The sequence below is a fragment of the Chlamydotis macqueenii genome, chromosome 7 (assembly GCF_036417535.1).
Source record: "Chlamydotis macqueenii isolate bChlMac1 chromosome 7, bChlMac1.mat, whole genome shotgun sequence".
In the NCBI taxonomy this organism is placed as follows: domain Eukaryota; kingdom Metazoa; phylum Chordata; class Aves; order Otidiformes; family Otididae; genus Chlamydotis; species Chlamydotis macqueenii.
The window spans coordinates 26,006,816-26,034,661 of record NC_141562.1 but is presented as its reverse complement, the minus strand read 5'-3'; the positions used below and the strand labels follow the sequence as shown (position 1 = coordinate 26,034,661).

The 27,846-nt window shown below is 56.6% G+C and overlaps 4 protein-coding genes and 1 long non-coding RNA gene across 18 annotated transcripts in view; 1 reads left to right on the top strand and 4 right to left on the bottom strand.

Moving 5' to 3' along the window:
• Positions 1-1,708: 1,708 nt before the first annotated feature.
• On the bottom strand, positions 1,709-5,917 carry AS3MT (arsenite methyltransferase). The gene is made up of 11 exons (XM_086752332.1): positions 5,884-5,917; positions 5,521-5,561; positions 4,908-5,035; positions 4,650-4,800; positions 4,440-4,576; positions 4,097-4,166; positions 3,777-3,858; positions 3,559-3,690; positions 3,294-3,436; positions 2,749-2,883; positions 1,709-1,911 (listed from the first exon to the last, which is right to left on the bottom strand). Coding segments are annotated over exons 1-11 (1,119 nt in total). The 5' UTR covers positions 5,885-5,917; the 3' UTR covers positions 1,709-1,812.
• A 508-nt stretch (positions 5,918-6,425) lies between these two features.
• BORCS7 (BLOC-1 related complex subunit 7) lies at positions 6,426-10,289 on the bottom strand. Its single transcript, XM_086752743.1, has 5 exons — positions 10,144-10,289; positions 9,467-9,529; positions 8,957-9,000; positions 8,501-8,521; positions 6,426-8,030 (listed from the first exon to the last, which is right to left on the bottom strand). The coding sequence occupies exons 1-5, from the start codon at positions 10,282-10,284 to the stop codon at positions 7,979-7,981; spliced, it is 321 nt and encodes a 106-aa protein (XP_086608869.1). The 5' UTR covers positions 10,285-10,289; the 3' UTR covers positions 6,426-7,978.
• An 850-nt stretch (positions 10,290-11,139) lies between these two features.
• CYP17A1 (cytochrome P450 family 17 subfamily A member 1) lies at positions 11,140-14,782 on the top strand. Its single transcript, XM_010127548.2, has 8 exons — positions 11,140-11,463; positions 11,982-12,120; positions 12,685-12,914; positions 13,141-13,227; positions 13,336-13,545; positions 13,806-13,975; positions 14,058-14,161; positions 14,392-14,782. The coding sequence occupies exons 1-8, from the start codon at positions 11,140-11,142 to the stop codon at positions 14,658-14,660; spliced, it is 1,533 nt and encodes a 510-aa protein (XP_010125850.2). The 3' UTR covers positions 14,661-14,782.
• Positions 14,783-17,864: 3,082 nt separating this feature from the next.
• Positions 17,865-19,856, bottom strand: LOC147600115 (uncharacterized). Its single transcript, XR_015259079.1, has 2 exons — positions 18,604-19,856; positions 17,865-18,505 (listed from the first exon to the last, which is right to left on the bottom strand). It is a non-coding gene; the product is annotated as an uncharacterized LOC147600115 (long non-coding RNA).
• Positions 19,857-20,693: 837 nt separating this feature from the next.
• Positions 20,694-27,846, bottom strand: part of WBP1L (WW domain binding protein 1 like) — a 58,739-nt gene continuing 51,586 nt past the window's right edge. For all 14 annotated transcript variants that reach the window (XM_086751942.1, XM_086751941.1, XM_086751945.1 and 11 more), the window contains 2 exons: positions 24,464-24,625; positions 20,694-23,031 (listed from right to left, as the gene is read on the bottom strand). In XM_086751942.1, the coding sequence (XP_086608068.1) occupies positions 22,295-23,031; positions 24,464-24,625 (899 nt within the window). In that variant the 3' untranslated portion in view covers positions 20,694-22,294. The remainder of the gene's footprint in view (positions 23,032-24,463; positions 24,626-27,846) is intronic.

Here is a 27,846-nt window from a genome sequence, read left to right as displayed (position 1 = left end):
GAACTTAGTAAATCCTTCAAATCTTGAAATTATTTTTACAATCCTCATTTTTTTGTAATGGTCCAAATTTTGTCAGGAGTTGACATTGGAGGCCTGATGAGTGCTCCTTGTCCTGGTACAGCTCTTGCAGGGAGCCGCATTCACCAGGGATTTGAAAGCTTCATCCACGAGTAGAAACCATTTTGTATTTCCTCGAGACAGATGGTAAACTGCCTTTTCTAGCCACGTCACCCAAGAAGGGGTATTCTACAGCTTCATTCCCATCAGAGAACAAGAGCAGCTATTGAACCTCCCGGCCATTCCCTCCTGTTTCTGGCTTCCCCATCTCCGGGGGTCAGCCCGGCATTACCTGACCACTCATGCTTTTCCTTCCAGATGTTCTGGAAATGCTTCCTCACCACCTGGACCCTCCTCAGCCATCGCTACTGCTACTCCAGAGCATCCTTGGCACTTGCCCACCTTTCTTTTGGAACCCAAATATATATATTTTTTTTTTTTGCTCTTTATCTTCCCCCTTGCTACAGAGAGATGCTGCTTAAATGTTAGAGAGGGAAAATTTGGTCCCTCCTAGAAAATCAGTGTGAGAGCAGGGGTGGAAAGAGTCTCTCGTTTCTAAGCTCAGCTTATCACCCAAGGGTTGGGACACCACTGCCATTCGGCAGCCCCCAGCCTTTCCCAAACAGCCTCTGCGGGCCAGGGCCCGCGGGATTCACACAGGATGGCAGGAGTGCAGCCCATCGCCTCCCACCGCAGCCTCAACGCCCTCACTCCTCACTCCTCACCCTCTGCGGGACGCAGCCGGACGGGTTCCCAGCTTTCCAGAATTGCTGCACTTCCCTGCAAAACTGCATTTGCAATGCTTGCAGAGGACTCGGGGCTTTCCCGCTAGATGGAGTCCGGGGAAAAATACAAACCTCAGCAGCGATGCACAAGGGAAGGGAGAGAAATCCCCGTCTCCTGAACAGGCTGCGGGGTTGCAGGTGAGACAGGGCACGGGGAGCTGCGCTTGGGGCATCCTGAATGCAAATCATGGGGACATCCCTCTGCACCCCACGTGCCATGTGGAGTTCTTCATGGAAAAGCAGGCCTGGCTGGGCCCTGGGAGGTGACTGCTCCTTCTCGCCCCCCATCCCGGGGAGATGCTCGTTTGCAGCAGCCTCGTTGAGCAGCTCAGCCCACAGCTGGGAGCTTGCACAGAATTTGCCTGTTGGATGCTCGTGGTTCCCCGAATGTGGAGGGTTAGCGTGGGGAGATCAAAAGAAGGAAAAAAGGAACTGGGCTGCTTATTGTTGTGTCTTTTGCTTCTCAAAGGCATTTGCATCTGGGCTGTCTGCTCCCAAAGACCTCAGATTGGATCTGGGCTCCTGCACAGGGGTGCATGCCACAGGGTCAGGTCCCGCGCGGCACTGGGGCCTCCTTTCACGCTCTGCTCTGCCAAACTGCCTTCTGCAAACGTCTCCGTCTGCTCCGTGGGTTTGACACCAGCACGCAGCTGCTGCCAAACCCACGCCAGACCTGCCATCCCACACATGGGGACCCACGACCCCTTTCCCACAGAGACTGTCCCTGCCTCTGTGTCTGAGCCATGTGGCTGCTGCCAGCCCCATAGCGAGGGGACCCACAGGACAGCTGCCTGTCCTCACCACAACCAGACAGGGAAGCACAGCACCCCACAGGCCCCACAGCCCCCATACATGAGCACACAGCCTTCAAGCTCAGACATTTATTTGCTCTCCAGTGGAAGTCGCACGCCCCTGGGGCCACATCCTCCTGCCCCACTGGCATCCACTGGCATGGGACATCGCTGGCCACTCAGCAGCACCCCAAGGGGCCACAGGTGCCACCTGGACGGCAGGCAGGACCCAGGGCTGCCAGCCTCTCCAGCAGCTCGAAGGGATCACAGATCTTCTCCTGGAGGGCAGAGAACAACCAGGGGCAGGATCAGGCTGGGGGGAAGCAAGAGGGAATAGCAACCCCCATAGCTGGGGTAGCTCCCAAGCCACTCCAGCTGCTTTTCCCTGCTGCAGGGTGGACGCCAAGAGCTTCTCTGGGACATCAGCTCTGCTTTTATCTAAGAAATGCGTCCTGCTTGGACAGGGACCCAAGAACATCTCCCCCTCCCCAAGTACAAGGTTGAGTTTCAGGGACACGCAGCTGCAGGGCTTTATCTCCCTTGTGTGCCGATTATTCCCACTTCCCAGCCTCTCGTGGCCCAACTGCAGACTGGAAGGACCACCGAGGGGAGGAGAAGAAAGGCTTCCAGCAGATAGAGTGCTTTGTGCTGCAGGGTCAGGGCTGGCAGCCAGGGCCAAGCTCCCATCAGCAGCTGGGAGGTGTTGGGATAGCAGTGGGGAGAAAGGAGCTGTGGGGATGGGCCATCACCTCCCTGGGGCAGGCTCTCCCCAGCCACCTCCTGGAGGAAGGATATCTCCCCTTAAGATCAAGCAGGTCCAGCCATCAGCCTCGGCAGCCCCCATGGACATGTTGGGGAGGCAAGGGGCTCTCACGCCTGGTCGTTAACACAGACCCCCCACTTTGGAGGGCTTCAACATGTGCTAGGGTGCAGTTGCCCAAACTCAGGCATCAGCCACAACCCCCAGTGTTCCATGGGCTCCTGCTTGGCCCAGAAGGACTCAGTTCTCTTGCTGTCATGCCATAGTCGCTTTGATGCCCCAGGGGAGCTGTGATGGCACAGGACACTCATGTCCCTGTCCCTGAACCCAGGTGTGGAGCTGGCCTGCTACCAACCTTCACTCCCTTGTGACAGCAGCTCTGCGGTGCAGCAGTGTTGGCCTCGCCAGTTCGGATCAGGAACTCCTCTGCAAACCTAGAGCTCTGCAAGATTGCAGCCATCTCGGCATCCACATCCACCACCTCTCCTTCCTGGGGACAGAGGGAGGGTCACAGGGCTGGGATACGTGGCCCAGGGGACCCCAGCTACCCAGTCAGACGAAGGCTGGGGGACAAAAGCAGGGGCACAGCCTCACCTGAAACCTTGAGAAAGACCCACGATAACCAAGCAGCTGGCTCCAAACCCCCTTGTGAAGCCATCATGGATGTCCTGCTCCCACCTCCACTCCAGTGCAATGCAGGGGTCTGGCTCCCTTTCCATCCCTGTTTGCAGCTCCCCTGGTTTATACAGCCCCTCTGCTCCCACCCACCACCTCCTCTACCAAAGCTTACTCCCAAAATCACAGAAGATGCTGCTGAGCAGCATTGCTTCATCAGCTCTGCCCCATTCCCAGCACTGCAGACTAGGACTCCTTGGCCTCCTGGGGAGCTCCACCCCGCACCTTGAAGGTGACGCTGGCATCAAACACCAGCTCTCGCTCGTGCCCCACGATCCCACCGTTGTAGATGACCTGGCCCGGCCTGGCCTGGTTGCTACCCGGCACCTTGAACAGGCGGAAAGTCGCAGAGACGAAGCGGCAGTCGCCTGCAAGGGAGAGGTTGGTGAGCTGGGCACCGAGCACCCGGGCTGGGAGCAGGCAGAGCCTGGGATCCCAGCGCAGCTCCCCATGGCTGCCCGGAGCCGATGCTCCCTCGTTGGACCCTCACCAGTGATGCCCTCCAGCTCCTTGTTGCCGATCGTGACAGGGCTGGCGGTGACCAGGCGTGGGGGACTGAACCCCACCTCCTCGGCGATGCTGTACAGGTCTTTCCAGTACAGGGCTCCTGCCAGGCACTCCCCTGGCACGAGACCATGGACACGAGTGATGGAGGCAAAGGTCCAATCCCCTCATCCTATGCTACCCCCATCCTGGAGTCCTACGCACCCCACAGCACCCTGTGCTTCCGGACGGCCTCGCTCAGGCGCTGGCTGGCATAGATGTCGCTGAAGTACATTTCTCCTCCAGGCTGGAAGGCAGCAAGGAGAGAAAGGAGACCCCGAGAAGCAACAGGACAAAAGGGGCAGGGAGAACTGTGCACCCCTGAATGCTGCCCTGCTCAGGACCCTCTGCAGAGCTGCCCTCCCCTGACCCATCCCACATCCCCGCCTCGCTGGATCCCATTTGCTGCATCCCAGTGGCACCCCAACAGCAGGGCCACCCCAACCCTGCTCCGCTCCCGCTGAGGGCGCTGGCCCTGGCGTTACCTTCAGCACGCGGTAGGCCTCCCGCAGCACAGCCCTCTTGTCCGGGGTGAGGTTGATCACACAGTTGGAGCTGGGGAGGAGGAGGCTGAGGCTCATTTGCAGGCTCAGCCCCACCAGCTGCTACACATCCCATCACTTCATGCGGGATTTGGAGACGCCGATTTGACCACGGAAAAGGCAGTTTCTGTATTCCAGGTTCTAGCCCAGACTCTGCCTTGGGATTTTCCCTTTCCTAACGTGTGCTCCCAAAGTGAGCGACTCGGTGGGATGTGGACCCAAGCCCCAGCCTGCAGCCCCTGATGGCAGCAAGAGCAGGGGTGGCAGTGCCCTGCGTGGTACCTACATGACAATATCGTAGCTCTCGTCAGCCAGCCCAGCATCACGCAGCCTCTCCATGTATCCCTGAAGGAACTCCACGTTTGGCTTTTGGTAGCCAAACTTGTCCATGTGGTAGGCAATGTGCTTCTTTGCCACCTCAACCTGGGAGGAGGAAGGGAATTGACAGCGGGGGGATGCTGGGGGGACGAGGGGAAGCCCCAGCTCCATGCTGTACCTGGCCCTCGGTCATGTCTATGCCAGTGACATGGCCCTGCTCCCCAACCAGCTGGCTCAGCAGGTAGCAATCTCTCCCACTGCCGCTGCCCAGGTCCAGGATCCGGCACGACGCCAGGCACTCGGGGATAACCAGACCGCAGCCGTAGTACCTGCAGGGATGCCGAGCTGAGACGGGCAGAGTGCCCCCACAACATGGGGGTCTGGGGGACTGCAGCTCACGGGGAGGCAGCAGCAGAGGAGAGACCCTGGGGTTTACCTGGCCACCACCTCCTCATGGACACGCTCCAGAGCATCCCTCACCATCTTGGGAAGGGGCCCGGCCGAGGTGACACAAGCGTTGGTTTTCAGGTCCTCCAACTTCTGCAGCTCCTTGCCATAGTAATCCTGAGATGGGAAGGGCAGAGGCCACCAAACTACAGCACGCTGCGCCCCGGGATCTCCCCACACACTGTGCCTGCACTCAGCTTGTACATGCCTCTGGTGTCCTCCAGCACTGGTGCTCTCATTTGCGCCCAGATAAAAATTAGGCTGACATCAAGCATCCCTTTGCCCCCATCCACCCTGGCTGCCCTTTCTTGCACACCCAGACGTGTTTGCACAGTAGGGGATTTGATTCCCATTTGCAGTAACTTTGCAGGCTGCAGCTGCTGCTTCCCCAGCCAAGAGGGGCACAGGGAACAAGGGCAGGGAAACGTGGGGTTGCTCAGCCCCACAACCCCTGCGGGAAACAGGACCAAAGCAGCCAACCGCACAGAGCCTTTTTATCTGGGCCCTGAAACGAGCTTTGTCGTCTGACCGCGGCAGGCCTGGGCTCAGCCCCCCTGCCCAGCCACCCCGTCCCCCCACCAGCTCCCACCCACGCCCCTCACCTGCACCTCCCGGTGGGTCTGCTCTCCACAGCGGGCTGCCACTGCAACGGGAACGTGGGGCTGGGGCCTGACGCCACAGCAATAGGCCATCTCGAAGGCCCTGACCCCCTCTCATTCTCTGAATATGGGAGCACTTTTTGCCTCTGTCCCCACCCTGGCAGTACCCAGGGAGACCCCCAAACTTGCAGCCTAGTGGGATCCTCCTGATGGAGCCTCACAATATCCCCTTCTCCCCAAAACCCCAGTCCCAGCTGCCCTGGAGAGACAAACCCCCAAAAACTTCCCCTGCCCAGCTTCACAGAGAGCCCTTGGCCCCAGGGGGTGCCCCCCAGCACCCCACAGCAAAGACGCTGGCTGCCTTACTGCCTCCCGCTGCAGCGCTTCACCCAGACTCCGCCCTGCCTGGCCCACGCTCCGCCCCGGCACCCTGCGCCGCCCCGGCCCCCTGCGCCGCCTCAGGCCTGGCTTCCGCCCCGGCACCGGCTCCCGCCTGGCCCAGATCCCAGGCACATGGCCCCTCAGCCTCCCTGCGGGGCCCCAGGCACAGCGACGGGAGCTGGCCCTGCTCCCGTGGGGGTGACGCTGCCATCACCCGCAGTTCATGCCTGCCTCTGCCCACACAGACCCCCAAAGACCCACCCTGCCGCCTCCCCCCACAAAAGCGCTGCACCCCCATGGCACAGCCCCATCCCTGCTCACCTCAAATGCAGGGAACCCCAACTTTAATGCCCCAGGGCTGCTCCAGTCCCGGCAGAAGACAGGACCTGGCAGAGGGGACAAGCCACCGGCAGCAGACACACTCCATCTACAAAGAAGCCCCCAGAGGCAAAGCACAACGGCGGATACTGTAGGGCAGACACCCACCATCCCAAACAGGCCCCCCCCAGCACAGACTCTGCTGCAGCTCAGTGGCAGTCAGGGCAGGTTTTATTCCCAGCAAGTGAGTCACATTTCCTCCAGCAGCTCAGGAAAAACCCTTGTTCCCCAAATGCAGCTGCGAGGCCAGGGATCAGGACCGCCCCCCAAAGGCACAGGTGTCCCTCCCTGGGCTAGCGATGGCACCTTCATGCGGACACAGGAGATGGGGTGCTACCAGGTGAAACCCAAACAGGCAGTGACGCTGCCTCCAGTGAAATCCAGCCCAGGAGAAGCTCTGCCAAATCCCTGCAGCACTTTGCTGCACAACTCCAACAGGAATGTGGCAGGCTGATGCCCACTCTCAGTCTGCCTTGTCCTATCAGCCGATGAAAAGCACACTCAGGCAAACAAGTGCTTCCCGTGTGCTCCAAGTGCTCCAGATAACTGACGGAACAAAAAAAGGGCAGCAGTATTTATAGCCTGGGCCCAATCTCACTCTCCAGGAAGCGCGCAGGAGCCCACCACTAGCCCTCCAACACAGAGGGGTGCAGAACCGAGCACACCAGCTCGTGATGGTCTCCCATCTGCTTCCCGGCCTGGCCTTTGGACACCTTCCCAACCAGACACAAACACACAGCACAGCCAAGGCTGCTGCATCAAGAGCCGGAGCAGCAGCCCAGGAAGAGGAATGCAGCCGAAGGCCAAAGGCAGTGCAGATGGGCTGGCAAGGGGATGACGTTCCAAACTCCGGCAGAGTGGAAAATAAGATAACCTCCGAGCAGGATGCGGGCCAAACCCTGTCCAGCTGGACCACTGACAGAGGCGAGTGCCCAGATGCCCACTTTCAGAAATTCTGGCCTGGGACTGGCACCTCAGTCCGCGCTGAAGCACCTTTCTCGCCCACCCAGGCACTTCCAGCTTCCACTGATTAACACGCCCTAAATAAATTTCAGTCTGTGCCACCTCTGTATCTAAATACGGACCAGGGTCAAACTGCAGGCATTCGTATTTAAAACCCACAGCTCTGTTTTACGCATTTCTTGTGAGGCTGGGGAGGTGTGGACACAACTTCGTATGAAACCCCTCGCTCCATAACGGCTGGTCCCAGGCAGGCAAGACCAGCACTCATTCATTGTTCCACAGGAGACAGCTCCTAACTGAGCAGAGGTTAGAGACAGGAAGGAAAGTCATCCTGTGGCCATAAAAGACACAACTTGGCCAGTAGTATCACATGCCACATGCTGGGCTGGCAAACCACCTCAAGCACACAGCCAGTGATCATCAGCTGAATGACACAGGTGCCTGGGGTGCTGGCGTGGGCTGAGCACCTCACGCTACACGGGAAGTAAGTGAACACAGAAATTTTGGGGGGGAGTAAAGTTTCAGGTAGGTGCAGGTGAGCAGGCGAGCGTTCTGGAGCAGAGACGTGGATGGGGGCATGCGAGAGGGGCCCACGTGCTCAGAAACAGGAACTCCACACGTATTCCAGCCGATATCCAGCATCGCCCAGATGTAGGTCTGAACCCTGGGGTCTGCAGGGGAAACGATGCCTGGCTGCCCTCAGGGCCAGTCGAGATGTCCCTCTGCCTCCGGCTACGCTTCATTTCAGCAAGTGACTCAGCTGGTCCTGTAGGTTTGATGACTGCTCAACGCTGGGGACAAGCAAGAAGAGGTTCACAGTGAGATCTGCTCCCCAGGCTGCACTGTGCTGCCCATGCCCAAGGGGCTAGAACAGCTCTAGCACTGAGTCTACAGAAAAGATAAAACCTGGGTTATCCCAGCCCCCCTCCCTGTCCCCACAAGGCAAACCTCATTTTGCGCACCCATAAGCGGACAGCTCTGCTCTACTCCACCCTTATCTCCACCCCCATCACAAAACACTTCACAGGCTCGATCATGTTAATGAAACAAACTGAAGTTTTGCTATAAGCCGTTCCTTCACTCAAATTCCCATCTCTTTACACTACTGAAACACTAGCCTGCTGGGCCAGCATCTGCTTCAAAGGCAGCTGCAAAAATCTTTCAGTGTTTTCCCCCACTCTACTCCATCACTCGTCCCTTTCCATCAACCTCTACACGCGTCTCCCATGTCCCCCTGGTGTTCCTTCAGCTGTGTACTCACTTCTTCTGGATTGCCTCCTGCCTAAGTGAGAAAATAAGACAAAAAGAGCATTAGAAAAACAAAATCTCAGCAATAGGTTGCGTGTTGTGTTGAAGAAAAGGGACTTGATCAAGGGCTCAGGAGGCCTAAACCCCAGTGTGTTTCTGGATTACGTCCCGAGAGGACAGCAGCAGCACTGGCTTCTCGCCCTTAGCCCTAGATGTGTCACACACTCCCACAGGAGACCCAATGCATGGCAAACAGGAAACAAAAATCTCAGCTCCCGCCCTAAAAGAGCCTACACTGTAACAGCAGACCTGGAGAGGGCTGGAAGATCCCAGCTCCACGATCTGCCCAGCTTTGAGGAGCAAAAGGGATTTGTCTGAGTGGGCTCCATGCAAAGTCTTTTAAGTAGAATGGAAAGGGATCAAGGGATCCACTCAGCTCCCCACAGAGAATGTGGTGTCCTGTACTTACTGGTATTGTAGATGAGTGGTTATTATGGCCATTTTCCTTAAACTCTGTGGAGAACAAGACAAAGAATGAATGTCTGATGGGAGCAGTTCAGTAGAATCAGAGGGCACGCTGTCCCAATGCCCCAGGGAGTTCCTCCAGCACGGCCATCACTGTACCACTGCACTGCCTCCAAAACACCACCACTGCTACCCGTCAGCTGTGGCACACTCCCCTTTTCTTTCCCAGTGACAGGCACAGACACCAAGAGCTTTGTTTCAGCCTACGGACCCTCACGCTTTCTGGTAGAGATGGCCCAGCTTAAGGGCTGGCTTGTGCTGCAGGGTGCCGGAAAGCCAGCAGCACACGTGGGTCTAAAGAAGCAGCAGATTACTCTGGCCATCAGCCCTGCTGCCTGAACTCACGTATTTCATTTCAGGGCTCCAGTAACATGTCTGCATCTCCGTTCTTACAACCTTCCTCTCCTTCTGCCCACTAGAAACAATGTTGCTCTAGCAGATAAACACAGCTTACATCTTCCGAGTGCAGGATGGCATCTTCTTGCATCACCATGTTTCTAGCAGCTTGACCCAGGAGCTAAAAGACAAATGCACAGATCAGACTGAGAGGCAGCAGCCCTGTGTTTCCCGAGACATTCGTGATGGCTGCTCAGCAGACCTGCACACAAGGCTGACACCCCGGGGGCCCGGGTGACACCGCGGTGCTGTGCCCACCCCACACAGGCTTCGGGAAAGCGTGGGACGCCAGGGGGTAAAGGCAGCCCCCTGCCTCCCACCGCCTCCCCAGCGCTGCCAGGGGCACTCGGAGGCCGGGGGTGCTGGCATTCGCGGCCCAGCAGCCCCACGGCGGTACCAGCCATGCCCGCAGCCCGGGCCCCGCTGTCCCCATCCCCTCCCAGCCCCACGGATGCTCCCCGGACTACAGCTCCCAGCATGCCCCGCGCGGCCCGCCCGCCCGCTCAGCAGCCGCCGCAGCTCGGCCGGGCCGCAGTTCCCCGGCCGCGCTGCCCCGCCCGGACGACGCCCCGACAGGCACTGCCCTGGGCGCGTGAGGAATGGCCTGGCCTGGCCAGACCAGACCGGGCCGAGCCGGGACGCCCGCCGTCCCCAGCTGCTCCCCGCAGGCCTCGCGGCCGCGCTGCACGCCGGGCCCTGTAGTCAGTCGGCCGCCCGACGGCGCCCGCCGCTCACCTCGGCGCTGCGGGAGCCCTTCAGCACCTGCTTGGTGAGGGCGATCACATCGGTGCCACAACTCGTCACCTTCTCGGTCAGGAGCCCTTTCACCGAGTGGCCGAACCGCGCCTGGGCGTCCGCCGCGCCCCCCGCTGCCATCTTACCCGGCCCCCGCCCCGCCCTGCCCCGCCGGGGGAGCTACGGCGAGCGCCGGGGGCCAGAACACTCGGGAAGGCGCAGGGGCCACGGAGGGGCGGTTGTTGTCCTATGGCCTCTCCCAGGACGCCTTAAACTCGGACACCGCGCCAGGGACGGACACCCCGAGGCTGCCCACCACTGACCGGTGCTGCTCGGGGCTATCCAGTGCTGACCAGGGCTTCTCAGCACTGACAAGTGCTTGCCAGGGCTGACCAGTGCTGACCAGGACTGACCAGTGCTGCCTAGGGCTGACCAGTGCTGCCTAGGGCTGACCAGTACTCACCAGTGCTGACCAGGGCCTCTCAGCACTGCCCAGTGCTTGTCCAGTACTGACCAGTGCTGCCCAGTGCTCACCAGTGCTTCTCAGTGCTGCCCAGGGCTGCCCAGTGCCCCCAGCCCTGTGCTGCCCATCCCCTCCCGAGCATGTCAAGGGGGTCCCAGGCTGGGGACAGACGCCAGTGCCCCACCAGTCCCCAGCTGCACTCACAGGACCCAGTGGAGACCCCGAGGGCTGAGCTGCCCCCCGCACCCCTCACCTGCCACAGGGCCCCAGGGACAGAGCCCCAAGAACGGATCTGTCCCTGGGCATCCCCTGGCCCGCTGCCCACTGCACGCAGCTCCCCAGCGGCCACCCGGCGCGGCCATGGCCCCACTGCTCTCGCCCCCCACTGCTGGAGCTGGCCAGGGGCCCAGGTCCCAGTTCCCGCCCTCCTCTTCCCCTGATAAGGCGGCAAGCCCTCCTTGGGGTCAAGGTGACGACCCCGCAGCCGGTATAAAGGCCCCTCGTGCTGCCGCAGCCCTGCAGCCGGCCCCACCATGCTGCTGCTGGGTGCCCTGCTGCTGGCTCTGGCCCTGCTCTGTGCCTGGGGGTTGGCACGCTGGCGAGCCACCCCGGCATCGGCGACAGGGACGGTTTCGGGGCGCCTGCGGAGCCTGCCATCCCTGCCGCTGGTGGGGAGCCTGCTGCAGCTGGCCGGGCACCCGCAGCTCCACCTGCGGCTCTGGCGCCTGCAGGGCCAGTACGGCAGCCTCTACGCCCTCTGGATGGGCTCCCACTACGTGGTGGTGGTCAACAGCTACCGGCACGCCAGGGAGGTGCTGCTGAAGAAGGGGAAGGCTTTCGCTGGACGGCCTCGCACAGTGAGTTGGCGGCAGGTTTCGGGGAACCCCCTCTTGTTGCGGCCTGGAGCGAGGCGGGGGATGCTCCCAAGAGAGGCACTGGCACCCAGCAGGGTCCATCTCCTCTCCCCATTCTGCTCACAGCAAGGTGATGGGTGGGCGGCCCCTCTCTGCCCTGTTCCCCAGGGCGAATCCTGCACATCCTCCACCCCGAGGGTGCACATTCTTCCCCGTGGCTGGCTGCATCTCGGGGCATGGGGACGTGGGGTCAGGTACCACCAGGTTCCCTGCACCTCCTAAGTTTCTTGGACATCCCATCCCCTAACCCTGGCATCTGTTCCCAGACCTCTCCATCAGTCCTCAGAGAGGGGAAAGCAAAGCTCATGAGCCAGGCTTTGCAAGCCAGTGCTAACTGCCAGCCCTCTGGACTGTCCCTGGGATGAGAGGATCATCCACCCACCCGGCATTGCCCCTCTCCAAAACATGGCACCCATGGGTCACCCTGCAGCAGAGTGACCCCAGGGCTGCCTGTCCCACAGGTGACCACGGACCTGCTGTCCCGGGGGGGTAAGGACATCGCCTTCGCCAGCTATGGACCCCTTTGGAAGTTCCAACGCAAGCTGGTGCACGCCGCCCTCTCCATGTTCGGGGAGGGTTCGCTCGCCCTCGAGAAGATCAGTAAGTGACCCCCACTGGCCCCCAGCTCCCTCCTGGCTCTATCTCCCTCCCACACTTGATCCTGGCTGGACTTTTCCTTTCTCTGTGCCCTGATACCCTGGGGACAAAGGGACGACTCATTGGCTGAGCCCAAACCCCTCCAGCACCCCCAAAGTTTGCCTAGCAAGAGCTCAGCCCTTCTTTCTCCACCTCCAGTACTTTACTGACGCCTCTCCCCATGCATTTTCCGCCCTGAGCTTTGGCTCCCCTCACTCACAGCTGGGGAAACTGAGGCATGGAGCCAGCTCACAGCCCCACCAGGCTCCCAGCTCCATCCAAGAGGGGCATGAAGCCGCACACGGAGACTTCCCTGCCCATCTCCATCCTCTTTGCTCCTCCCCAGCACCCAGCATCGTCCCTTCTACCCATCCCAGCTCCTTGGGGCTCAGCCCTGGCTAGGGGGTGCTCTCTGCAGGCTGTTTGCCCTGATTGAGTGGGGGGACCCCTCCTCCCAGCCCCCAGCTGTCCCCTCCACTGCCTCAGCTTCACCATCACCCCCTTGCCTGCCTCCTCTCTACACTCCAGTCTGCCAGGAGGCTGCATCTTTGTGCGAGACGCTCAGCGCTGCACAGGATACGGCCCTGGACATGGCCCCCGAGCTCACACGGGCCGTCACCAACGTGGTCTGCTCCCTCTGCTTCAACTCCTCATACCGGCGTGGGGACCCTGAGTTCGAGGCCATGCTGGAGTACAGCCAGGGCATCGTGGACACCGTGGCCAAGGAGAGCTTGGTGGACATCTTCCCCTGGCTCCAGGTGAGCAAGGTCATGGGGGTCGCGTGTTCCTCTCACCTTGAATGAGAGGAAGGAGCTGGGATGTCCTGCAGGAGAGGGCTACCTGACTCCCCTGGGGTTAGAAAAGTCCCTGTCCCTGTGTTCTACAAGAGCCAGTACTCTGGTGGGCATGGAGCAGCTGCCTGGGGGCCTGCAGAGGCTGGGCTGAGCTGGAGCCCTTTGCTGTAACGGGGCTTTTCTCCCCCAGATCTTCCCCAACAAGGACCTGGCCCTGCTGAAGAGATGCCTCAAGGTCCGGGACCAACTGCTCCAGCAGAAATTCACCGAACACAAGGTGCCAGTGGGGATAAGACAAGGAGATGCTTGGGTGCTAAGGGGTGCTGGAGCTGGGGTGGAGGGGACTGTGCCCAGGACAGCCCAGCTCACACATGTCCCCTGGCAGAAAGCCTTCTGCGGGGACACCGTGAGGGACCTCATGGACGCCCTCCTGCAAGTGAGGCTCAGGGCTGAGAACAGCAGCCCCCCAGCACCAGGGCTGGAGCTGACGGACGACCACCTCCTCATGACAGTGGGCGATATCTTTGGGGCTGGCGTGGAGACCACCACGACTGTGCTCAAATGGGCTGTGCTCTACCTGCTCCACTACCCCGAGGTAGGGTCTGCACTGGGGTGGGGGCCCTGGGCTCCCTCTGGCACCAGGGACATGGTGGGGGGATTTGGGGAAGGCAGGTGCTAAGAGAGATGTCAGGCTTTGTGAATAAGCAGAATCAGGCTGTGGGCATTTTACTTCTCCCCTCCACAACCTGCCAGGACATGCTGGTGATGCTGGGTGTACCCCACTGCCAGGGGGAGCCCCCGTGCACAGGTCAGCTCCCTCCCCAGGCTCCCACCCAGCCCTTGCTCCCCTCCCAGGTCCAGAGGAAGATCCAGGAGGAGATGGACCAGAAAATCGGCGTGGCACGTCACCCTCACCTCAGCGACCGCCCACTGCTGCCCTACCTTGAGGCCACCATCAGTGAAGTGCTGCGCATCCGTCCCGTGTCCCCCCTGCTCATCCCGCACGTGTCCCTTGCTGACACCAGGTGAGACCCCCTGGGCCACAGCTGGGACGTGGGCAGAGATCATGGGAGGGAGCGACTGTCTCACTCTGTGTTCGCCTTGCAGCATCGGGGAATACTCCATCCCCAAGGGCGCCAGGGTCGTCATCAACCTCTGGTCTGTGCACCACGATGAGAAGGAGTGGGACAAGCCTGAGGAGTTCAACCCCGGTGGGTTGCGTGCTCACGCACCTCCCTGTGGGGGGCAGGGGACAGTGGGGTGGGTGCAGCTGGAGAGGGGCTAGGCTGAGCCCGAGGGAGGCTTGGTGGTGGGAGGTTGCCGCCAGCTGAGGCATTCACACCATCTCTGCTGTTCATGGGAGGGACACACATGTGATGAACTCGCACAGGTCTCAGGCAGAAGGGACAGATCCCTGCTGATGTGCCCCTTCCCCTTGCAGGCCGCTTCCTGGATGAGCGGGGCCAGCACATCCACTCCCCCTCACCCAGCTACCTGCCCTTCGGGGCCGGGATCCGTGTCTGCCTGGGCGAAGTCCTGGCTAAGATGGAGCTCTTCCTCTTCCTGGCCTGGGTGCTCCAGAGGTTCACGCTCGAGTGCCCCCAGGACCAGCCTCTGCCCTCGCTGGAGGGCAAGTTTGGCGTCGTGCTGCAGGTGCAGAAGTTTCAAGTGAAGGCCAGGCTGCGGGACGCGTGGCGAGTGGTCTCGTGATGGGGACAAGCCCTGGATCCTGAGCAGTGGTGGGATGGGGTGGGATGGTACAGGAGCGTGGAGGTTCTGCCCCGCCTGCTCCATGGGTGCGAGGTTGTTTGGATAAAGCTGTTCCCAGTGCAGCACGGCTCCGGCTATTTTCTGGTCAGGCAACAGAGGGCAGGGGGAGGTGGGAAGGTGCCTGAGACATGGTGTCCCCACAACCCCATGGAGCACTGAGCTGAGCTGGGAGGCCATGGCTCCTCTGCGCGGCTGCTAACACTGACAGCCCCTTTGCCTGCCCAGGGACATGGGGTGGGGGGCCACCCAGAAACAACCATGAGCCATGGAGACCAGCCACCGGCACGGGTGGTGGGGGTAGAAGGGCTAACCCCAGACAGGTAAAGGGGGTAAAGCGATAGGTGGGCAGTTTGGGGGTTAGGGCTGCCCAGGCTGTGCCTGGTGGCTCCGCCCCTGGGTGGGTGACCAGGGCTGGCCCCTGCCTCAGTTTCCCTGCTGGGGGCATAGAGAATGAATGCAGTGTGGGCTGGGGGCTGAGCCCGCTGTGGGGCAGGGAGAGCTCCCCTGTCCTGCCTCCCCCTGCCCCATCCTGGGACAGCATGTACCCACCAGTGGGACCCTTGCCTGCTCCTGCTCCTTGCAGGAAAAAAGAAGGAAACAGCTTGGAAGCTCCTGCAGGTTTAGCTCCTGCCTGGCCTCCTCTCCCATGGTACGCAGGCACATGCCGCTGCCGGCACGTGTGGGCATATGCACACGGGTGCATGCACACGCGTGTGCTTACAAGCATGTGTACGCACACAAAAGCACAGGGATGCACTTATGCCTGCTGACACACACACCCCTCTGCATGCATGTGCTTGTATGCACACACGCATAAATGAACATATGCATGCAGCCCCTTCCAGATGGGACGTGATCGCCTTGCGGTGCCCCAGGGCTGTCGTACCCCATCCCATGTGTGACCTGCCATGGGGAGGCGCAGGCAGCCCCAGCTCCAGCCAAAAGCTGGGGGTCACATCCCTCAGGGACACAGAGGAGCACCCAGAAGCACTCAGACTCTGTGGGCTGAGGTTGGCTGCAGCCCCCAAGGCCCAGCGTGTGGGCCCCAGGGAGCCGGGGGCTGCTGACATTCACAGTGCAGCAACGTGGCATCTCCCGCCTGCACAGCGTCCCCAGCACCGATGCTCCGTCTGGCTGGATCATGGCCGTCACTTTGAGCAGCATAACCTTCCCATAACGCAAGGAGCCGAGTTTGCTTTCACTAAAATGTGCTGTGCCATGGAGGGCAGTGTGCAATTAGGTTTCTGGTTCTCTATTACTCGATTTCTTAATATTTAACTAAATAGCGACACGGCTGCGGCTCAGGCTCCCGGAGGCAAAGCAGCTGGAACAGAAGGGAAAGTCCCGCACGGCTGCAGAGCGGTGCGACAACCCCAGCCCTGCACACCTCCACCTTCCCCCAGCTTTCTATTTCCCCCTGCTCTCTCTCTTGCCAGCAGGCAGAAAAAATGACACAAACCCTCTCCACCACTAAACTTTCTGCTCTGCGTGTTAAAGGGTACGCTTGCTTTCAAACCACCAGCACTTTGCCTTTGCTCAGCCTCCTTGCTGCTCGGCAGCTGATGGCACATGGGTCCCATCAGCCCATGCCGTGGCATAGCAGGGAGGCGGCGAAGGAAATGCGTTTGGAGCCCGGCACCGCGCTCGGAGCATCTTCCCTCCTCCCAGTCCATTCTTGCGGGGGCTCAGGGTGGTACTGGGGAGCTACAGGAAGAATGGCCAGGCACACGCCTGCCCCGGAGGCAATCCTCGGGGTGATTTGTGCACCTCACCCATCAAAAGTGGGGCAGAGGGCAGCACAGCAGGAACCCAGCCCTGTTCCTGCTGTGTGGAGTCTCTGCTGGCTTGTAAGGGCTGAGCCCCACACTCCTTCCCACTGCCCTGCCTGCCCGCTGCCATTTCCGCTGCCAGGTTTCCAGTCTCTCCACCTCTGCCAGCACCGGCTGAAGCTGGGTGGGTGAAGGAGGACTGGGCTCAGAGTGAGTGCTCTGGGCTTCCCCAGGGACTGGCACCTCCATGCCAGCCTGGTCCTTCCCCTGGCCCAGATCCTGAACCCAGCAGCATGGGCCAGTGGGGAGGCTCCTCTCCAGTGGTCACCAGTAACCCCAGCATCCCGGTGCCTCCAGGAGCATCAGCCTAGGACCTCCAGCACCTCTGCGCCCCTTTGCCAAGGGGCTGCGTTTGCGCTCAGTAAGGGAAGGGATTTTCTGCTCGCCAGAGTCAGCACAGGGCCAGCACCTTGCAGACACATTGCGTGGCGCTCGCAGCAAGCGCTCAAGGCCGGTGTGCGCCCTGAGGCAGAAATGGGGACTTTGGATGTTTATAAACCAGAGACGTTTGCACAAAGCTCACGCTCCAGCTGGGTTTCCCGATTTGCCAGGGCCAGCACGTTCCATGCCTGGGCCTGGAGACCAGCCATGTGCCACAACCCCACCACACCAAGCCTGGCCTCGCTCCAGGGCATCCTTGCCCCTTGCCCCAGCCCACCTCCTCCCAGCCGGCTGACCGGGAGAAGATGCCGCCGTGGGGGGTTCAGTACCCAGCACCAGCTGCCCAGCACCCTGTGAGCTGGTAAACAGCCGCCGGCATGGCTGCTCCCCACTCTGGGAATGGGCAGACGCTGCTGAATCATCCGGCTGGTATTTCTGTCCTGACAGCTGCTCCGGGCCGTGCCGCTGCACCCAAACTCCCTGACCCCACCAGACAGCTTCACCTGGGCTGCCCGCAGCAGCTCCCTCTCTCCTCCCACCTCCCTGACCTCCCTGCAGAATTTGGGGTACCCCAAGACACACAACTACACTACCTTGGATGAGCCCTTTGGCTTCATGCAGGCCTGGCCTGGGGCAGCCCAGCAACCCAAAAATGGAGAGGATGAGGCAGCCGTGCCCAGGGAAGAGCCAGGAGGGGACTTCAGCATCTGCAGCCGAGCATGGGCAGCCACCAGGAATGTCAAGGCTTTTGCCACCAAAATAACGCTGCTGCTGTAACAGCTTGAGTCGCGTTGGGTCCCTGCCCTCCCTCTGAGGCCACTCAGTATCTTTGCACAGGGAGAGTGGCGACGAAGGGCTCGGAGCACAGCTTGGGGGGTTTGGGAACCAGGTGCTATGTCTCCATGTGGCAGAGAGAGGAACTGGTGACAATGGAAAGGCTGAAGTTTTTTTATTCATGGCCATTCCTACAACACACCCCGAGTACCCCACAAAGCAGAGGTGCAGCTCATCAGCGCGGGACTCAAGTGGATCGGGCAGAGCAACCCCGAGCCTTTCCATTGCACAAACTCATTTTGGGGGGCACAGCCATGCCCACAGCACTCGGCTGACCCAGCTGCGTTACAGGGCTCAGCTCAGGAGCCCTCCAACTTTGAGGGGCTTCGCTTTGCACCAGGCATCAGATGGCCCCGGGCTGTTCCAGAGAGCGGAGGCCAGCACAGGAGGAGTGGGCAATGCCCAAAATACCTGTGGGCTCCAGCACAGGCAGGACGCCAGGCGAGCTGAGTAAGCACAAACCTCGGGACACAGCTGTTCGCCGGCTGAAAACAAATCGAGAAAAAAACCCATCAGCCTGTGACCCCCCCGGTGCAGAGACTGCAGAGCTTGCACCACCACCACGACGGCCCCCGGTGCGGGCACCAGTCCCATCTGATAAAAACAGATCTGTGCTGCGAGGGAGAGGGGTAAACAGCTCTGACGAAGAAAGGCGATTCATCCCGTCCTTCCCAAGCTGTCCGGTGTGGGATGCTGTGGGGCTTGCCTCCAGCCCCTCGCCTAGCCTGACCTAGGCTTCGCCTACATAAACAAAAGAAAAAGATTAATGGGAAAAATCCTCCCCAGGATGTGTTGCACGGGGAGGATGGGTGAGGGAGAGGCAAGGGGAGTTTATTCACCAGAGCAGGACCATGCCCGGCTCCCTGCCAAGCCCTGCCAGAAGCACGTCACGGCAGGACGAGTCCAGACGGGACGTGTGGAGAAGAGGATATTTGGCTGTGGGAGCCGGCCCACGCGGGGCAGGAAGCAGCGTGTTCCGGGCTCTCGCTACTGACGCACATCCCCGAGGAGCGAGGGGCACCCGGGGAGCTCAGAGCTCCCCTAGCCCGGTGGCACAGCCTCATGCTTTCAGTGGAGCCTGCTGATTTTGCTTCTCTCCTGGAGGCCTGCTCAGATTTCCTGTCCCAGGAAGTTTTCCGTGACTACGTGTAACGCAGACGCTTAACTTCACCTCGGCTTTCCTTACCCCCAGGTTAGGCAGGTAGGAGCTCCGGGAGCAGGCTGCCGGCAAGCACCAAGACACACGATTCCCTCCTCCTCCCCCTCTTCAGCCAACACCCATCCACTGGGCTGTACAAACACGCGGCGATCGCTGCAGGAAAACTGCGTGGGTGTTCCCAGAGGGCAGTTTGCATCGTCAGAGCCAAAGAGTTCCCAAGGCAACGCTGCGGTACCCACTGGTCCCAGGAATCCCCGTTGCTCCCCAGGGGACCCTCTTGCTGAGCCAGCGCAGGCTGCTCTGCAGCGCCTGTCCCCAGGCGACACATCCCAGCTCTGCCGGGTCCCTGCCCCCAGAGCCAGCTTCAGCAGCCGAAAACATGCCGTGTAAGCAGCACTGCACTGACTCCAGCAAAAATAGATTGGCATCAACACTTACAGCACGTGGATTGACACTGATTTGCTCTCAGTCGTGCCGCCCTGTCTGCAACTCAGTTTTGAAGCAATGTATTCACCAGTCCCGTAAGACACTCGCCTCTAACAGCTGGAAATATCTGGGTTTTGGTGCCCTGGTGTTACAGACGCCCACCTGCCCATGTCCTCACATCTCCAGCATTTTACACCCCCAGCGTCCATTCAGAGAAGAGCTCTGTTTGGGCCTGGTCAGCTTTCTACAAAGGGACAGACATGAGCACCAAGTACCCTTCTAAGGCTCCAAAGCTGGAGCTCTGGGAGTCCTCAGCCTGCCCATGTTTTTTCCCCACAAAGAGGCACCGGCCGGGATGTCTCCGAGGAGCTGACCTGCCCGGTGTTCTGCCCTGATCCACTTCTCCCCACACCAGCTTCCCCCAGTCCGGGTCTAGAAGCCTGAAGCACTGAGAGCCACACCGATAGTCTTGCTCCTCCTCAGGCACATGTGAGCTGAAGAGACATAGTTTGTGCACTCTGTGTTTCCTTATGGTCTTTAAAAGCATGGAAAAGCTCCAGGAGTCATGAAACAGGCACATTGCTGCTTCTCCCTGACTTTTTAAGATTAGAAACATCAGCTCAGCTTACTGGTACTCACCTGTATGTCCAGAGAAGAAGTGGGGGGTTCCACCACCCTCAGTGGGATGACAGGAAAGCAAACAGACATTTTTTTCCTTATGCCAACAGAAATGCTGTCAGAGAGTCTCCCACTGGCACAGGGCTGTCCCCAGCAGTAAAACCCCACTCCGTAAGGACTAACAGCTTTCTCTGTGGTGTGAGGAACAAAGCCAGGCGCCAATACGTACAGAATTCCTAGGGGTGGCACTGGGGATCTTTAACTCTCTTCTCAAAAGATTCACGTGGTCGGTGAACACAGCTGGAAGTGACCAGTCCCCAGGCAGCCGCAGTGCACAGCCAGCCAGCCCAGCTCTGGGGCACGCACAGCCTCTCTGCTACCACTCGTGCTCCAGGCATCCAGGGACAAGGTGTCCTGAATCCAAACCAAAGGCCTTCATTCCTAAGAGCACCCTAAGACACAAACTGAAGAGCCATCTTCATCAGCTGTTCTATGGAAGAGAACGGCTGTGATGGGCAAAGGAGTGAGATTCTCCTCAACTTTGTAAGCTAAAAGTGCTCTCCTCGAACACGTGGGTAAAACACTGAAATGAGCACCACTTGTCTTGCTCTGTCATCTGTATCCAGCACAGTGCTACATACCTTCAGTTAAAAAAAACCAAAACAAAGCCACAAACTGAAGACAAATCTTGTTCTTAACTCACAAAATGATACACGTACACATGGACAAGTTATCAGAAAAGGCATTATATTTCGGCTTACACCTTATTTAAAACTGATTTTGGTTTTCAATCAATTAAATCTGAGTATGTCTGAGTTTTCAATTTATTTTTCCCCCCCATAACAGTAATGATCTGGACGACCATAATTATAAAAGGGACGGGGAGAAAACCCGAGAACAAGAGAACAAGATATATAGTCTGAACTGTGCTCTCTTCCACATGAGCACTCCAGGGAATGTTAGTTTCAGCTCTTCGGTATTTTTTTTTTCCTTCGGGTTGTCACTAAGAAAATCTCTACCGTTTATCAAAGCAAAGCTACAGTAAATTTTCTTGCAGTCTTACAGCAGGTTTCATATTACCAGTAGGACTCGCATGCATGGATTGCAGTCACACACACACGCTCACAGACATTATACAGTAGCCAATTGCCACCATAAAAAAAAAAAAAAGGAAAGAAAAAGAAAACGAAAACAGACATTCATTTCTTTTAAGTGGTCAACATTAGAATCGCACCAAACTTTTGGATCAAAAAAAAAGAAAAAAAAAAATACTGCACAGGTCTTCCACATCTACATGGTAAGTCATCCCTTCGCAATGGACGGAGCTCTCGTCTCCATTTGTTCAACATGCATCGCTGAAGCTTGAAGGCACGCTGGCCAAAGAGAGCCCTGTTCTGTTTCGTCATCTTAACTCAAGTGTGCTGCTCTCGGGGTGCAAAAAAAAAAAAGGAAAAAAATAAAGCCAAGCCCTTTTGCAGCACACCAGGAAAAGGTCATTCGGAGACCACAGTACTTGGAAGGCAGCCCAGCTGCCTGGATTCTACTTCTAACTGTGCTCTTGGAGGCATTGAAGGAATATACTCGTCTTTAAAAATGACGTATAAAGGCAAATTTCTGCAAACTCTTTCTTTTCAAACTGCTTACGGTAGACTAACACTCCTTCTGGAAGAAACTGGTCCTTCAGTCACCAGCTTCAAGTGGGAAATTTCCTACCTGCTGTCTTAAACACTGAAGCACCAGAGATTATAGGGCTGATGTGTTCAGGCATTCACCAGCTTCGGGAAAACTTAACACAAAAAAAAAAAAAAAATTAAAACTAATATAAATCCCCAATGCCTCAAGGGCACTATATCAAACCAGAACTCTTGGGCTACTGACTGCCGGCACTGTCAGAAGCTGCTTGCTTCTGGGAAGACACCTGGAGGTTGAAGCTTTATGGTGATTTCGTATCCTCCCAGGGTGAGATTTGCTGAGCTTTACTGATTGCGAGATAAAGCAGTGTTTTGGAAAACTAAAACCAACAAACTCCTAATAACCATCACCAAAATCACCATTGGGAAAGTTCCATTTGTTAGAAGGTCTCATTGAGAAACATCAGTCCCTGCCTCGCAGAGCGGGACAGACAAGATTAACAAAACCCAGAGTGACCCGTCCCCCGCAAGCCGGGCCTTTGGAGACTAGTCCCCAAATTATATTTGGAGGGGGAGAAAGAAAATTAAACTAAAAAAGAAGGTTGTATCACCTTTTCCTCCTGTTAAAGTTTTAATCCTCTTTTTCCACTTATTTCTTTGTTTTTTTCCCCCGATTTTCCCTTCCACTCTGCCACCTTAGCTGGGGGAGTTATTGGTACGAGAGTTTGGAGAGTCCTGCTCATTTATTGTGTTCAAGAGTACACACACCGGCTGCCGGGGCAAGTGGTGGTGGCTGTGTTCACGGTGCTGCTCTTCCGCGGCATTAAAAAGCCCTTCCTCCTCATCCCCGTGGGAGCGGCCGCTGCAGCTGTCGCAGAAGTCCAGAGGTCCGTCCAGAGCATCATCGATGAGCCCGTCAAACTCCTTGAGGTCGTCGTCATGATGGCCCCGGTTGCATACGCAGACTTCAATGCCCGAGTCGCCAGTGAAACGGCGCTGCCTGCCCGGCGTCTTGTCCTTTGCGTCGGGAATGGCGCTGCTCTGCTCTAAGCTCTCGGAGCTGTAACCTTTTAGCAGTTCCTCCTTGCACTCCGTATCCTTATCGGGACCGGCCCTCTCCACTAGCTCAGCCCCCGTGCTGGTACCGCCAGGCTCGACGCTTTGCATTTTGGCAACTGCTCGCTCGACCAGCGTGGTGGTGGAGGGCTCAGGGTCCCCCAGGCCAGGGGACCCGGTGTCAGTACTGCTGTTATTGCCGCTGGGTGCTGCCGAGCTGCTGGCTGCCAGCTGCAGGTTTCTTGGCGTGTCCGGCATTGTGCTACTGCTGCCTGCTGGGACGCACTGCTGGTGTAAGGCACTGTATGGTGGCGGGGGGGTCGGCGGGCGGTTCACCACTTCCTCATAGGGAGGTAGTAAATAATTTGGCAAAAACCCTGAAAGTGAGAGGCAAGGAGGAGAAGTTATTTCATGAACAGGTTATCTCAGGAAACGAGTCACTAATACAGGTCAGTATGTCATTTGTCATCTACCAGCACCTTCCCACTGACAGCTCAACGGGCTTGACAAGGGGTGCCAAAACTTGGCCCAAATGAGACATGTCATGTCTTAGAGAAGCAACAATTGCGGCACAGGAGGGCACCATTACAGGAGACAGACACAGCTGGGAACAGCAGCCTGATCTCCTGGCTCTCAAGTCTACACTTCGGGCTACCAGGTGAATCTCCTGCCACTGCCCTGTATCCTGTACCCCAATACAGCTCCATAAACCACACCAAGGGATGGTCTGCACTGGCTGGAAGGAACAACCTGGGAAACAACTCAACAGCCCTCTCCAACACTGGCTTCTCAGCTGAGTTTCCACTTTCAAGAATAAGACTTCCCCTCAGGAAGCTTTGAGCAAATAGGAAGAGCATGAGCACCTGCAAGGAACTTAAGATCCTGGCTTTTGGTTGTTGTTTTAGTGCTGGATTCATTTTTTCTGGTGTGGTCAGAATAAATTGGCAGTACTGACAAAAGAGTTAGGCTTATTGTACTTACAGCCCCTCAAATCTATGAAAGATTTAGTTTTTTACGGACAGAATGGACTCAAATACTGGAAATGTTAAAAAGAGCACTGCACTGCAGTTTTCCATGTGCAATTGCGTATTCCTGGGGCTGAGGAGGAAAGCGCTGCTGGGGATTATTTCAGACGTGGCTGGAAGAGTTTAACAAGTAAAGCAAGTTCATACACGCAACTCAACAGTCCATTCAGTTGTGATACCTCCAGTCAAAAGTCCGAGGCTCACTGTTCCAGCACAGTGTAGCAGGGCACGAAGGAGAGAACAAAGCAATTGTACTTCCCCTGAGCCGTGGACAACAGCTACTTCATGCAAATTCCTAGGGCTGCTCACCAGCAGTGTCATCTGGGAACCGCAGCACAGGGTGGGGGCCAGCATGGTCCCTGCTGAGGCACCACTTCCACCCAGTCTGTGTGACCAAATTTCGTGAAGCCACTTCCCACATCTCAGTCCCACCAGCAGCAAGTGCAGACTGGAAAGGAGGAGCATCCATAACGTCCTGAACAAGATATTTTAAGAGTCTTCCCAGAAAAACAGCCAGGGAATCACTGCACTCACAGAGCCAAATCAAGCGTGGGTGTGAAGGTGCTGTAGCTGGCATGGTTTAACTCCAGACTCAAGGGGGCTTAAATGCATCCAGCAGCTGAAAAACATCACCCCCTCTCTACAACCCAAGGTTAGGCAGCAAAGCTGCCCCCCCCCACCTCTTGCTGAGCCCAACCACTGCTCCTCACTTCCACCCAACATGGGAAACTCGCTGCTGCCCTGCTCCCCAGGACCTGCAGCAAAAATGATGTGAGGTACATACGGAAATAAAACGGCAGGGCTGAATAGTTGTGGGCTTCCCGGTAAGCGATCAGGTTGATCTCGTGTTGCCGTTGCTGGGCCTGGAGACGATGCTTGGTGCGTCGGTGATGGCAAACACAACAGCAGCTGAGGATGATGATGATGGTCCACACCAGCCAAAACCCTGCAGCAGGGGAGAGCAAGCGTTAACCACAGCACAAGAGCCACATCCAATCCCAGGAAACTCTACAAAGGTGGTGGAGATCATCAGAAAGCCTGGATCTGAACCCCGCACTGCTCTAAAGGCAGAGGTATACATCGTGTCAGGAGGCTTTGACGTGGACCCATCTGCATGGGTGACTGCTACTCTGGAAGCCTTGACCAAACTGGGTAACTCTGAACACACTTTGGTACAATGTGGAGTGTGTTCAATAGGCACAGCTCTGGAGGAGAATGAAATATGAAGACAGAGCTAAGCTCACCCCCTACCATCCATCCCACCCCTTGGATATAATTTCTTCCAGTCAAAAATATGAGCAGAGCTGTGAATAGCATTGAACTTGCCTCCCACAGCCACTTCAGTTTGAAAATAACAATTAAGATACAAAAGACACTCTGCAGATTGACCACAGAAGAAGAGAAAAACCCCAAGCACTATGTTTTGCTTTTGTTTGCACTGCTCTTTAATTCCCAGCCCAAATCCTTCATTGTTATGCTTAACAAAAACATACTCTTTTTACATAAATGTCTCAAAATATTTTTAAAACTTATTTTTGTATTCAGCGTCTTAAATTATCCAAAATTGAATTAAACTAGTCCCCAACTCTGAATCCTCAAGAAACCTAACTTTGCTCCGTTTGCGGTCATGGCTGGTTTCTGTGCACTGTCGTACCGTACGTACACTGCTCCTTAAAAGGGAATTTTAAGAGAGCACTTCCTGAATTTTCTCCACTCCCTCCAATGTGTGGAAGAACCTCTCCTTTCCGTAAATCCCCCTTCCACACTTCCATGCACCAGAAAAATGTTTCTGAGACACTTCAGAGAGCTACAACACTCACTCGCTCCAGATGAGGCTTTTATCTCCTGCAACTGCAGCCCACAGCTCTACCTGTCCCAGAGGTGTCCATAATCTCCATCTTTTTTAAACTCAGTTTTTGCAGCTAAGGATACCAGGAGAGCTCCCCCATTAGAAACACCACTTCTGTTTAGTTAAGACCTCTGCCACTCTTCATTACTCCCAAACAGACAAAATGAAGACTCCTCGTGCTACAACTGATTTTCAGCACGGCCATCTGCCCTGTGAGATCAAACTGCTACTTTCTCCCCAGTAAAAACCTCTAGTCCCACCTTTACAATGTTTTGATGTTTCCAGCATCCCCTGTCAATGTTTTCTCTGCTAAGAGCTGGGTGGGGAAAGGTGAACAGTTTAGGAATCTGAAGAATGACAGGACTATTGCTCTGGCTCAGAACAAAGTGCAATCGACCCATACCACCCATTTCAGAGCCCTGCACTGGGCTGTTTGTAAGTGAACTGGATATGCCATATCGTGCCTCTAAGCATTTTGAGCAGGGACTTTCACCTCCCTGTGTCGTAACCCAAATTCTCCATGTACTTGGGCATGGTAAACTGAAATCTCTCTCTTTCCTTGCACAATCTATTTCCCTAATGAACTGGATTCCATCTTATATCCAAACTTATCAAAACTTACTATCAATGAAGGTGTTACATGCTCCATTTTTTTTTGCTTGGCTGGAAATCAAAGTTCCTAGGCAGTTTTTCTAGCCAGCCTGCTCAGCTGTACCACGAAGGGCAGAGAGAAGACTGTTGTCTTCACTCCAGAGAAGCAAAGGCCAAAGAACTCGAGCTGCCCTCTGCACTTCCTTCAAATCAAGTTGAGAAAGTGTCCACTGCCTTCCAAACACTCTCCTGTTTCTAAAAAAGCCTTTTCATATAAACTAAAGGGATCGGTCTAGTTCACCCTTCCCTCCAAAGCCAGGTATTTGCAACCACTGTCTCACAGTTTGAAGACTCCCACCAATACAGTTTATTTCTTGCTAAGAGAAGGTCCCTTGGCTCTTTCTTGCTGAGGAAGCAAGAACACACTCATCAAAACCAGGTCATTGTCACAGCATGCCACCATGCACTGAAACAGGCCTGCAGTTCATCTTCCAAGTACTCCTGATTTTCAAAAAGCAGTCCATGATCGTGTGTTCAAAAACAATGGAAAATTACACCCGGCTATCCAGGGATTTTAGCTACAGTTATGAAAACAGATGCTTTTTAACACATTTGATCATGTCCTTTCCCAAGGATTCCAGATGCAATGGTAGCAAGCAGCACTTAGTTAGTTAAAATGTCCTGGAGAACTGCCATTGTTAAGCAATCTCAGCTGTAGCAGCCGAATTTTTCTGCAGGGAATAACTGCTCCCACCCAAGCCTGCATCCACAAGACTAAAGAAGTGGTTCTTCAGAAAACTTCTCTACCCATTCCAATAAAATCCCAAAGTGCTTTGCAGACAAACTGATGGACAAGCTCAGAGTAGGGGTCAAAGCAAGCTCAGCCATTCCTGGGAAGATGTGTGGCCATTCTGTAAACAAGAGGCAGTAACAGCATACAACAGTTTAGGATAATAAGTTAATGCTGGATCCTACTGAAACCACAGGTGGCATTTTAAGTAAACAGACCATAATTTACTGGATTGCAATCTGGCCACGGTGCCAGGATCACCACCTCCATTCTCGTGCAAAGGGTCTATGCACACTCGCAACCACAAGTGGATGAGATCAGTTGTTTTTCATGGGAATTTCCAGAAAAAGAACCCACTAATACCATGTTACGGCCTGGTTTCATTAACTGCTGACACTTCCTAGAGCTTCTAGGAATTACTCAACCCCTGACTCAGCACAAGCCCAGAGACTTGCCTGGACGATCACAGGAGGTCAGCAGCATGTGCCCACCACAGCCATTTGCTGGCCTGGCTTCCAGTGTCCTCTTTAACGGCTTTGCCCCCACCTTGTCACACAACTGCCGGGCTGAAAGCACTCTCAGTGCACAGGAAGCAGCAGGATGGGACCCTCAGAGGTGCTGAGGCACTCAAGGGACTCCTTGGTTGTTGGTTGAGCAGTGGTGTCAGCACTGAGAGCTGGAGTGGGTGCAGCCTGGTTGGAAGCCCAGCACAGTGCTGGGAGTCCAGGGCCTCCATAAAAGGCCCTACAAAATGCCTTAGCCAGGAGTCTGGGCACAGCTGCAATTTCGGCTGCAGAACAGAAAAACTGTAAAAGCCTAGCAAATACATGGTAAGGTCATTTATTTGGAATAAAGCTACGCGTACAAGGCCAAGTGCAATTGTAAATATTATGGCTCAAAGTATGGAGCAAACAGTGAAGATGTCAGGGCTGAGCTC